The 12,194-nt window shown below is 37.5% G+C and overlaps 1 protein-coding gene across 1 annotated transcript in view; it reads right to left on the minus strand.

The window, feature by feature from the left end:
* Positions 1 to 1,968: 1,968 nt before the first annotated feature.
* LOC139138953 (FAS-associated factor 1-like) overlaps positions 1,969 to 12,194 on the minus strand; it is a 37,917-nt gene continuing 27,691 nt past the window's right edge. The window contains exons 10-16 of the mRNA XM_070707589.1: positions 11,936 to 12,090; positions 10,742 to 10,878; positions 9,711 to 9,799; positions 9,220 to 9,300; positions 7,882 to 7,992; positions 5,406 to 5,621; positions 1,969 to 4,537 (exon numbers count right to left, since the gene is read on the minus strand). Coding sequence (XP_070563690.1) covers positions 4,457 to 4,537; positions 5,406 to 5,621; positions 7,882 to 7,992; positions 9,220 to 9,300; positions 9,711 to 9,799; positions 10,742 to 10,878; positions 11,936 to 12,090 — 870 coding nt within the window. The 3' untranslated portion in view covers positions 1,969 to 4,456. The remainder of the gene's footprint in view (positions 4,538 to 5,405; positions 5,622 to 7,881; positions 7,993 to 9,219; positions 9,301 to 9,710; positions 9,800 to 10,741; positions 10,879 to 11,935; positions 12,091 to 12,194) is intronic.

The following is a 12,194-nucleotide window of genomic DNA, read 5'->3' on the forward strand; positions in this document are numbered from 1 at the left end:
GTTTTAAAGATGAAATTGCAATTTTTCACGAAATCCAATATAACGGCCAAAGCACATGACCGATCCAAATGCCTTTCGAAAATGAAAAAGAACTGCCACTAGGGATAATGAGTGTAAAATTTTAGTTCAATCTGTACATTGGTTCTGGAGAAGAAGATTGTTAAGGATTAAACTGCGATGTACATAAATCCAAAATGGTGGCCAAATTACGTGACTGATCAAAATGTTTTTCTGAAAGTTAAAAGGACTACCACTAGGGAAAATAATGTGAAATTTTAGTTCAATTAGTGTATTTGTTCTGGAGGACAAGATTTTTAAAAATTGCATTACGATTTCACAAAATGCAATATGGCGGCCAAACCATGCGACCGATCGAAATGTTTTTTGCAAACTTGAAAGAGATCACCCTAAGGATGACTTGAGTAAAATTTGAGCTTGATCGATGTTTTGGTTCTACAGAAGAAGATTTTTAAAGATTAAATTACGATTTTTACAAAATCCAATATGGCGGCCAAACCACGTGACCGATCCAAACGCCTTTTGCAAACTTGAAAGAGATCACACTTAAGATGATATATGTGGAATTTTAGTTGAATCGGTGAATTTGTTCTGGAGAAGAAGATTTTTAAAGATTAAATTGTGATTTCACAAAATCAAATATGGCGACCAAACCACGTGACCGATCAAAATGATTTTTGCAAACTTGAAAGAGATTATTCAAAGGATGACATGAGTAAAATTTGAGCTTAATCGGTGTTTCGGTTCTGGAGAAGAAGATTTTTAAAGATTAATGAGTATTTTAGAAAATTCAATATGGCGGCCATGGTCACGTGACCGCATGCAATTTTATGTGCAAATTATAAAGACCTTAGTCATGTTTGCTATACAAAAAATTCAAATCGACTAGACCCCTAGGTCTTCTGGAGAAGCCATCTTTAGGTTTATGGAAAATCCAATATGGCCGCCAGGTCACGTGACCAATCGAAATTTCAAGGGTCAGGTGCACGAGTACTAATTAACACCTACTAGCCCTGCAAATTTGAGAAGTTTTCATTCAGCCGTTTAAGAGATCTAGGTCGACAAAGAATCGGCAGAAGAAGAAGAAGAAAAAGAGGAAGAAGAGGAAGTAGTAGAACTTGAGCAATAACAATAGGGTCCCAGCCGGTCGGCTTGGGCCCCTAACAAATCTACATAACTGTGGATGCGTTTCCGAAATTGGAAGGGTGTGCAGTGCGCCCTCTACGACAAAATGTATACATCCATTTGTTTTCCGTGATCGTTCGATTTCTTGCCTTGGTACTTTGTAGTAAATCGTAAAATTTTGTCAGGATATAAGAAAAAATTTGTGATAGAAAAGTAATGGAATTCCGACAGCTTTCCCTGTGCAATATCGACATTATCTACATTGGTATACGACATAGTGATCATATTCAGCAAACTAATTCTCCGCCCAAGAGGGACCAACTGCACATATAAAGTCACTCTGTTGAGGGTGATAGATTGAGGATGTGAAATTTGAAATTCGGAGTAAAATATGACGTCATAGTCAAACGGCATTTCCTTGTTTGAAGGTCAGCATATCGCTTTTACATTCATAATCATGTTTAACCTGCTCACCCCTAGTTCCCTGTACTTAGGTCCAGCAAATCCCTATTGATAACAATGAGTTTTTGGTCAAACCATGTTGGTGAAAGGGTTTATCCTATCACCCCTATTTGACTCCAGAGAGGTCCATCAGTCCTGTGGAAAACATCCGGAATATAAGAAAGTATGGCAGTGAAAGGGGGAAATTTGAAAAATGGACGGCCTGAATGTCAAATTAGACTGCGCCTCTTATTCAGTCTTTCTACTTATGAAAACTGCTCGTTGAAACAACCCTACAAATGAACCACTTTGATGGTCAACCACCAATAACTAAACGCATACACACATTCACACATTCACAGCATGAGACAAGACACATGGCTGTACCATTTCAATGGTAATTTATTACAATTTGCATAATATAGCTTTTCATACATTGAATAGTAAATTGATAAAAGGGGCGAGAACAATTCACCCTGTAATATACATACTGGCAAGGGATTTAGTAATCAGTGGGGGCGTTTCATTTTTTTAAATAATTCTCCAAATGTTAGGGTTTTTTCACATGTACTCCTGGCCATTTTTTTATTATTTGTTTTTACCACTTAAAATGCCTTGTCAAACTGGCAAACAAACATATTGTATTGATCGTATTGTATCAAAATTTGCCAGAATAACTCATTAATTTGTAGGTCAAAAGCATTCTCTCATCAGTCCATGCCATTTAGAATTCACTCTTGAAAGGGCCAGAAGCTGTAAGTTTGATTATTTTTTCACTGTTTTTACTTTCTTTGTCAATTGCAAGTTCTCTTGTGAAACTCTTCATTAAAAACAAGTTGAAAATCAAACTATTTAGCTTTACAACAGTGTCTATACATGTAAAGTGTACTGTTATTGTTAACAATTGTATTCTAGTCCAGACCATAATTCACTTGTCAACAATAACAATGCAGTCTGCTCAAGTACAAGCTGAATATTGTGTATCTCGACACGCTTTTGGAAGTAGAACAAGAAACTGTGATTGACATGAAAAACAAAAAATAGTACAAATATAATCATCAAAAGTTACAGCCAGGGGCCCTTCTATCACACAGGCTAAAACAGAAGTTCTGCTAGATTTGGAGCATCCGTCAGTCTCCATGTGTACTGTGAACATCAGCAGCCCCTGGAATGGTGGTCATAGCTTTATTCTCAGAAAGCAACAGTACCAAAGCCGGCCATTTTTCACCCTCACTGGCTTCCTGAATTCAACATCCCCCCCTCCCCCCAAATAAAAATTAGAATTGTGTTTCAGCGACCATTCTAAAATTTGCTAAGCATGCCTGTAAGCATGTGGAGCAACAGCAGTATTGTCACAATAAAATTTATCAACTGCTGAAGGACTGGTTTTTTCTTCTTTCAAAAAGTTTTCTTGTTTACTGACATAACTGGCAGTGACAAAAAATGAAACAAAACGTCATGATAAACTTTGGAAGTACAAAATTAACAGAAAATCCCCAAATGCAGTGAATAAAGGAAGTTAAGTGAGTGCTTCATGAAGTTTGAATCGAAGAACGAACAACCATCTTAGTTTATTTAAACGCAATATTGCAGGGGTCACCCTTAATAAAAGAAATTTGAGATCATTTCTGCTTGCACAAGCTTTGTATGTTGGAGACACACTCATCTAACATTTCATAATGCCACGTCCACACACTACGTCCATTTAATCAAATGCCATTATCATTCTTGTGATGCAATCACCGGGTTTACCTTCCCTAGAAACACACACAAACCAGACTCGGTCGGTGACAATCAATCACAAAGGTCATGTCTGGGAGACTGCGGGTTAGGTTCTGCCTGTTGCCTGAGAATTGCTTGGAGGGGGTCATACATTAATGAGGAGAAGTAATGGTTGGAAGAAAGCTCTGTGCCCTGATAATATATTGTTTTACTCCCACCGACCGAATCGTCCAACTCCTAACAAAACCAAGATATTCTACTGAAATATTGCAACTGATCTAACAGCAGTGTTTTGTTTAGGCTGATACTGGGTAAATTTTACTGTGGTTCTCCAGTCATATTGCCGAGGTTTCCCCTGTCATATCAAAACAATTATATCATGGGACAAGTCATGGCACAGGGGCTCCCAAACTATTTACCCTAACACCAAACCTTTGGCAAAAACTTTGGATGTTAACTTTACCCCAAAACATCCTGCTTCAGTTTGTTTTCCTTTCGTCTGCTTTTCTACATGAAGGTAACAAAACCAGAGCTACGACAGCTCGGAGATGTTTCCATCATGTGAGGCAGTGGAGGAAAGTGGTTCAAAATGTTTGTGAGACAGTCGAAATCTGATGACAACGGTAGCAATCTTGAAGCAACATTTCAGGGACTCAATACGTGGTCATTTCTGTCCTCGGGAGAAGTATCATGGACGTGTGTGGCTTTACAAGATTCTCGGTGTCATGGGGGTGTTCTCTTGAGAAATACATCAATAAAATCTTTAAATACTTCTGGACTGCAAAAAACTGTGAACAAATGATTCTGCCAGTGTCAACACAGGATAATGTCACTGTACCCTACAAAACAAAAATCCTGACTACCTAACTCGAAATCTCACTGAGCGTTTATTCTCTTGAGGAGATCAAAAACATGACTCACATTACAGCTTGTCTGTACAAAGTGCACCAATGGAAAAAAAGCGCTAAGTCAATAACTAGGGGTCAAAGGTGAAAGGTGAAGGTGCCAAGCACAAAGTATCTTAGTGTCGCCATTGTCAAAGCCTTTGCACCTTTCTGATGAGTTGTCTACACGTTTGTTACTAACATCCCGTGCCCAGGAATGACAATACACCAGCCACACTGAATACTACAAGTTGAAATTTCGGTTGCTACTGCTCTTCTACGAAGACTGTGTCTTGTGGGTACATGCCTACTTCTTCTAGAGTCTTTGTACAGTCCACTTTGGACAACTGGTGAAAAGAATATGATATAAAGAAATGTCATGGTTAGATTTCTGTGACAGGTCACAAGATTGCAGTATGCTTTAATTCTCTTTCTACCAGGCTCCATAGGCAAACCATAGAAATAAGTACAACTTGGGAGAAAGAGGATTACTTTGCCACATTCAATGTTGGCCTCTGCCAAGAGTGGACTGTTTAGGTTGGGGTTTTTTCAAATGAAATACAAGCCATGATCCCGGTAAGACAAAGAGAGTTGGTTGCGGTTCCTTTGTTTTTGAGATTTGTGGAGGGTTTGGTCAAGTTGCTCAGGAGAACACACTGACAGTCAAAGACACAATTCCAAACAATGAGTTGCCCTACTGCACTGGCATGCATGCAGCACTCCAAGTGGCAGTCCCTGATCCTTGGTTCTGGCATTAGTGGTTATGGACATTGACTTATGTATGTGATTTAAGGTTATCAACGTTGACTGTGTATGTGATTTAAGTTCTTTGTTCCTCTTTAAAAGTTGTGCAAAGTTGGTCAATTTGCCGAGAGATAAGACTGATTCCCTCACTAAGAATCGTGGTGACTGTACATAGCTGAAAATGATAACATCACAAAACACTGACAATTCTAGGGGCTGGATGAACTTGAAAATTTTATCCACTGTGTGCATAGTCTATCACTGCGAACTGAGAGAAATTTGCTGGTCAGCTGTCTAATTCACCATAATATTTTACTTTAGCGTAATTTACATGAGGTGGTTGGATCTCTCCATTGAGGAAACAGGAGATAAGGGATTACTTGCAAATGCCCCTCAATGATATGAACCTTCACTGTGCTGTCCAAATATTTTCGATCAAGCAAGCACGGCAAGTTTGTTACGTGTACTTACATCTCTTTTTGGCCAGTTTGTGAGCACTTTGTACTCATTCATATGGTACCCTTTGGATGCTATGTAGTTTAGTACTATCTGTACGGGGTGCTGGGCCAGGAATCGCCGCGTCAAGTTCTGACCATCTGGCAGCTTGACACGGATCGTTGTGATTGGCTCTGAACATGTATGTGGAGGTTCATCTGGTAGCTGTTCTTCAAGGGACAGTCGGATTGCCTGTAGAGACAAAATGCAGTGGTAACTTCATAGGTTATTAAAGTACATGTATGCACATGGTAAATACATTTGAGGTACAATGCGCCTCAATAACATATTTTTCAGATTCACAAACTTTTACAATATTCTTTTGGCCTACCATTTGTGAGGGCTTATTTTGAAGCTTGTATGAGGTACATAAAGTTTTCACCAGCCTGGTTTGGTAAAATCGTGAATTTTATTTCCCCATAGGGTTAACATAACAATGGCAGCAATTTTGAATTTCATAAATTTGGTAAAGACTCAGTAATTTATTTCTCCTGTACCAAAATTTGCACAGGGATCTCCAATTTTTATTCTTGATTTTGAAAGAGAATGCTTTAAAGTTTGCTTGAGGAAAGTTTAAGCAAAAGTTTAATCTTTCATTTTTGAAGCACAAACTACCTTAACCTTAAACCCCATCCCCCAGTGACGGATGGTTTGGAAATGTGAAGATTCTAACGACAAAATTATACAATTTGAACTTCTGAAAAACACAATAAATTGCTTACAGAGGCTGCTAGAAGTTTTAACCTTCTGACAGGTTTTTTGAACAACATTTGTTTCACAACATGATCGGAGTGGTAATTTGAGCGTCACTCATAAACACAGTTTGGAACATAGTGAGAAGCTGTGCATGGATCAAACCAGCACTTAAGTCACTTTCACCCTAAGTTCCCTGTATACAGGTCCAACTTTACCATAGAAAACAATGGATTTGGGACAAACCATGGTGGTGAAAGGGTAAAGTCACTTCTGCCCTGAACACTATGAGTTTCACTCTTCATGATCATCCATGCCTTCCAATGCTTAACCCTTTGAGTACCGTAATTTTTCCCTCCAAAATTTTAGTGCAACATTTTACCATTTTTTATGAATTTTCCCATATTTTTTTTGAATTTTGAACAAAATAGACATCATATTTCATTGGCTACAGTTTTTTATTAAAATTTTGACAAAAATCTGAAAAAAATTGACTGGGGTATATAATTTGTAGAGGCAACAAAAATTGACGGTGGCACTCACAGGGGTTAACCCTTGTCCTGCTAGGCAGTATCATTTCCCCGTCTACTGAGTCAGTAAGAAGCAGAGAGTTCAGCCAAAATATATACATGTTTTCACCTACCCCAGCATGCTATGTTATAGCTGATTTTAGTCGTTACAATCATGTTTACACTATCTCTGTTTTCAGGGCCATTAAGATATTCAAGTCTTTTTCAACACAAGACATGGGACGTGTTTGTGCCTCATTGATTTTCACTGAAATGATGTCATGGTGACATGTGACCTTGGCAGGAAAAGGGCTATTTGAGACACAGAATGACAAAATGGCACGTGACGGATTTTAAGAGAATTATTCCAGAGTACAACAATGTGTGCCAACACTGGATAACAAATATATTGACCCCAAGATGACCTTAGTTCCCAGTTTTTATGTTTCTGTTGTACCTGATTTTGAGCAAAAATATGTATTTTCTCTTGGTAAAATGTTTAATTACAGTCAAACCTGTGTCTAGTGGTCACACAAGGGACCAAGAAAAACATGACCACTATATGGAGGTGGCCTTTCTATCGAGAGTGGGTGTGGCGTTACTTTCGGTGTAGGCGGTGTGCTGAGTGGTAAATTTAGGAAAAGATAAGAATAATATTTTGAAATAAAATATCATAAATCTTTTGAAAATCATAAAAGACATTCATTTTATTTCTGAAACAATGGTAATGCAGAGATAAAATTGGTCTTTCATTTTTTTTTTCAGTCCAAACTGTTTTGATACTGGTTGTTCAGAGTCAGATATACTGAGCATTATCCACAGCTTTTGCACCAAATTGGAGCAATTACATACAGTACATGTGATGCTATACATGTTCTGTGGAGGGCCTCTAACATATAAATTGTTACAGGACTGCCACAAGGTGACCACTATATAGAGCTGACCGCTCTGTAGGGGGAACCACTAAGTCGGGTTAGACTGTACAAGTAACTAATATGATCACACAATATTACAAAACAATGAGGACATCTTGTGGTCATGGATATAACCTATTGGTTCATTTATGTACAAGAGTAAATAGAAATGGGCAATATGATGTGTTTTTGTTACACAAGAAGAAAAAAGACATGCAGTGACTGCTGGACTAATAACTGATATCATTGGCTAAGTCCCGTTGCTAGTTGTACATTTCCCCATCAAGAAATACCAGCCACACAACAATCTAGGGGTTTCACCGTATTTCACTTTACCTCTTTTTCTGCTTCCTCCTCTTGCCTTTCTCGGTCTTCCCTCTCTTTTCTCTGTCTTTCCAGTTCTTCATTTCGAAGTCTTTCAGCTTCGGCTCGTAACCTGGCCTCTTCCTGTGCAGCAAACGTAAAACATGACAGTTTTTATTGTGCTGCCTTCAAAGGAATCAGAGTCATAATTGTACACAGACAATTAATGGCACCACGTTGTAATATACTATACTGTTGTGCTATGGATTTAGCACATTGACAGTGTTTGAAGAATAAATCAAACATTTTGTGATTTTCCGATAGCAAGCACTCATGTCAACTGACATGTATCAAAACACTTCTCCACTATTTTCTTTCACCTTATGAGTGCCTGACATTGTACTGTGCTTACCCTTTCACCGCAATGGTTTTGCCCAAACCCACTTATCAATCAATGGTGAGTGTGGACCTGTTTACTGGGAATTGGGAGGGGGGTGAACTAGTTAAAGTGATTCACACAGCAACAATTACTGCTCAACTTTCGCAATGTTTTGATTTACAAAAATGCTCTGAAATAACACTGACTCTGCTACAATGGTTGACTTTCAACACATCTGTATACAACATCACAAACAATACACTTTTTGAAACTGGCATCAATTTCATCTCAAACATTGTTTATATTCAAATCAATCTCAGAGAAAGGATGAAACCTAATATGCTTTTATATCACCACTTTGTCAAAATGAAAAACTATCATTGTCACCACACGATGAAAAACAACTTCTAGTAGTGGATTTCAAAGACTTCATCATCATAGATCCTGTTATAAAGAATCTCTCATGATGTATTTCACCATGTGTTCAGTTATATCTGCCTGTTGGACCTTGAACTACAAGACTTTAAGGTAGTATGCACCTCCAAAGTGAAAGACTTAAAAGTTTTGCTCAAACATTCCTGAATGAAACTTTCAACCATTCTCTTACCAAATCAAGCTCTTTTTGGTATTTATATACAAAACCAAATATGAGCTAATAAAAACAGGGGGTCTCCATGCAAAGTTTGGAACTAGCGAAACAAATTACCCAACATTTTATGATATTTGAAATTCAAAATGGCTGCCATTCCTGTGTTAACTCTATGGGGTGAAAATTAAATTTTGGATTTTCGAAAAACTATGCCAGTGAAAGTTTTTCTTTCTCCAAGAGCTTTAAAATGAGCCCCCACAAGTGCTTGATCAGAAAACAATTGTAGAAATTTGAGAGTTCGACTATCTGTCGCGCGTTCTACCTTAATAAAAGCCTACTTTGTCAATAGCGTGGTGGGAGGTACACATGCAATAATGGGAAAAAAAGGCTTCGAATTTGATACCTTTGCTCTGTCAGCTGCTAGTGATAACTGATAGGCTTCATCCTGTTCTTTTTTCATGGTCTCCCTGGCTTCTCGCTCAGCCTGCAAGCAAGATAAAGAACACCATCAACCGTCTCAGACAATACAATTGGTAGAAAAGAAGATATCAAAAGAATGCCTCTAAAGCACTTGACAAATTACAAAATTTACCTAACAAGCTTTCTTTCACGGTCCATCATTAAGGCTTATTCATATTTGAAACTGATCAGAGAGAGAACATGATAATTTCAAATGGAGGATAACCCAATCAGGAAAGCGATATTCTGATCATCAAGTCAGCAAAACACAATGATCATGCCTTTCATACACAGCAAAAGTAAAACACAGGGGAAATTTGAAACATGAGAGTGGCACACAGGATGCCTTACCCTAACACACAGAACTCATCTGGTGTGTAAATAGTGGGTAAAATGACATCACTTTCATAATTGCATATGACATAAATCCCTCACCTCTTCTCTGATTTCACTTTGTTGATGTTCGGTGTACACATCAACTGCATTTATTAGGTGTGTCATTAGTTCATCTAGTGATGTGTTTCCTGTAAGAAAATACTAAGATATATTATCAAATTACCCAAAACTCCAAACTTCCCCTCTGTATACCCTATTATTAAAACAATTTCAATACTTTGTACTTAAAATGATACCAATACTTCAGTAAAATTGCCTGAAATTCTTTGGCTTGCACAGCGACTAAAGAATCCTTCAGCATGCAATTAATGTTGATGCGGTTTCAAATATTTACGTTCTATCTGCAAAATCAATTCTAATCTGAAAATCATGTCAAAGTCATTTGTAATCAACTTGCCAATACAGCCTGTATGTTTGTGATCTCTGATATTTTTCGTTGAAAACTGAATCATATGTGAAGGAAAGAATTCATTTGTCAACAATGACATTGTATAGTGTACACACTGCCTTCTGTTGTCAAGATGAATCCTTTGTTTCACTATACTGGAGGGAATATAATACAGAAATGCATTTTTTTTATAGTTTAAAAAAAATATAAAAATAATATCAAAGGCTAGTTATTGTCCTTTGAAAACAGACAGTGGCAGGTGTCAGAGCTCGAACAATAAAACATTGGGCTAATATTATATTATGTAATTGCTCTATAGTAACATGGTTGATTGTGGTGTTACCATTGATTTCCAAGGTCACATGTCATTGTCACCCAATGGCTGTAATATACATGTTTGGCAAACCACCATGGGCAAACTAACTAAAGACAGTGTCAACAGAAAGACACAAAACAAAGCCCGAACAGACACATGTGTATCAAGTAAATATCTTATAATCATCGCACACATTCGGGCTATTGTACCTTTCGTTCCCATTTCACAGTACAGAGGTCCAGTCATTTCATTGACAATAATAGGATCACAGCAATACAGTGGGGGGGGGATTTGAAAGGGGAGCACCATACGAAGCATTACAAGCCCTTCACACTGTGAATCAAGAAATTACATGGTAAAACGTACCTTGTAGAACTCTGAACACCTCTGTATTTGACCTGACTTTCATGATAACAAGGAACAAGGGAAACTGGTCAGTACGGAAACTTCGAACTGTTGAGGCAGCTACACTTCCAAAATACTGCGTACACCAGTTTAATAACCTACATGATGTTGAAAAAATCAATATTACAATCCTTAATGCCATACTTATTTGAGTGTGACATTTCTGATAATAATAGTAATGTTTGGTGAAATAATTCATTGATGGCCATATCTCAAATTTCACAATGGTTGCGAGAAATGGATATGTATATCATTTCAATACTTCCTATTTCACAGAAACTGAATTCATCACCCTTTCACTTCAATTCTCTTTATGGCAATAGAGACATATCAAAATGTGATAAAGGATGTTGGTAAGTGTATATTATATATCTCTACAAACAATTCCTTAATTAATTCATGCAAAAGAAGGTAACAGATGTTTCCTATCCTAGGTCCACCACAATAATTTTTTAGTGACAATTTTTTAATTTCATTGTGATTTTTTAGCTCACAACATCCAACAACAGACAAAATATCAAGAAATCCCAGGAATCTTTTTATGCAGGCAGTAATGCTGACACACAGCATGACAAAGATATTAGAATTCTGAACTGTACAGGTGTACATGTGTTCCTATACATGTAGCTATTATTATTTTCTGCAGTGCGTGCATACCTGTAGCACGTTTTAGTTTTTTTATTATTGTCAAGCAATTTTAGTTTTTTTATTATTGTCAAGCAATGCAAAAAAAGGTTATGTAACTGGCAAATGGTCTATATCAACACACATGCGACTGTAAAACAAATTTTTTCTGTTGCTTCAGATATTTTTTCATGCATCTTTCACTGCCACTGGGAACATATTTGAAACTCTAACAAAGGCCTTTCAAACGACAGTCCATGGTGTATTTTCTTACCACAAGACAAAAATACAAGGACCTGGTTTTTTTTGGTTTTGGGGGTTCTTTGTACATTTGCACAATGATTAAATATACCTTGCCCTGGTAAAATTTACAAATACATCTTTAACCTGTTCACCGCCAACTTCCTGTAATCTGGTCCACAATCACCATTGATAACAATGGGTTTGGGCCAAACCATGGCGGTGAAAGGGTTAAGGATGGACTGCTATCAAATACAAGAATGCACACATAAAAAAAAACTGGTCACTTACTTAGCTTTATGTTCATCTGCCGAGATGTCCCACGCCCAGGTGACAAAATTTTGATTAAGATATGAAGCTATAGTTTCCGAACACATAACTTGACTACAAAATACATTGCTCTGTACACTGTTGTCATTGTGAATATAAATAGCTAAAAGTTTACGCTGAAAGAGAGATTGAGAGAGAAGAATCCATTACTTGGATGTTGTAAAGAGCAAGCGAGGGCATGTGGTAGTGGATGTAAGACCTCTAGCCAAAATGTTTGGTG

Source organism: Ptychodera flava, chromosome 8 (genome assembly GCF_041260155.1).
Source record: "Ptychodera flava strain L36383 chromosome 8, AS_Pfla_20210202, whole genome shotgun sequence".
NCBI classification, from domain to species: Eukaryota; Metazoa; Hemichordata; class Enteropneusta; family Ptychoderidae; genus Ptychodera; species Ptychodera flava.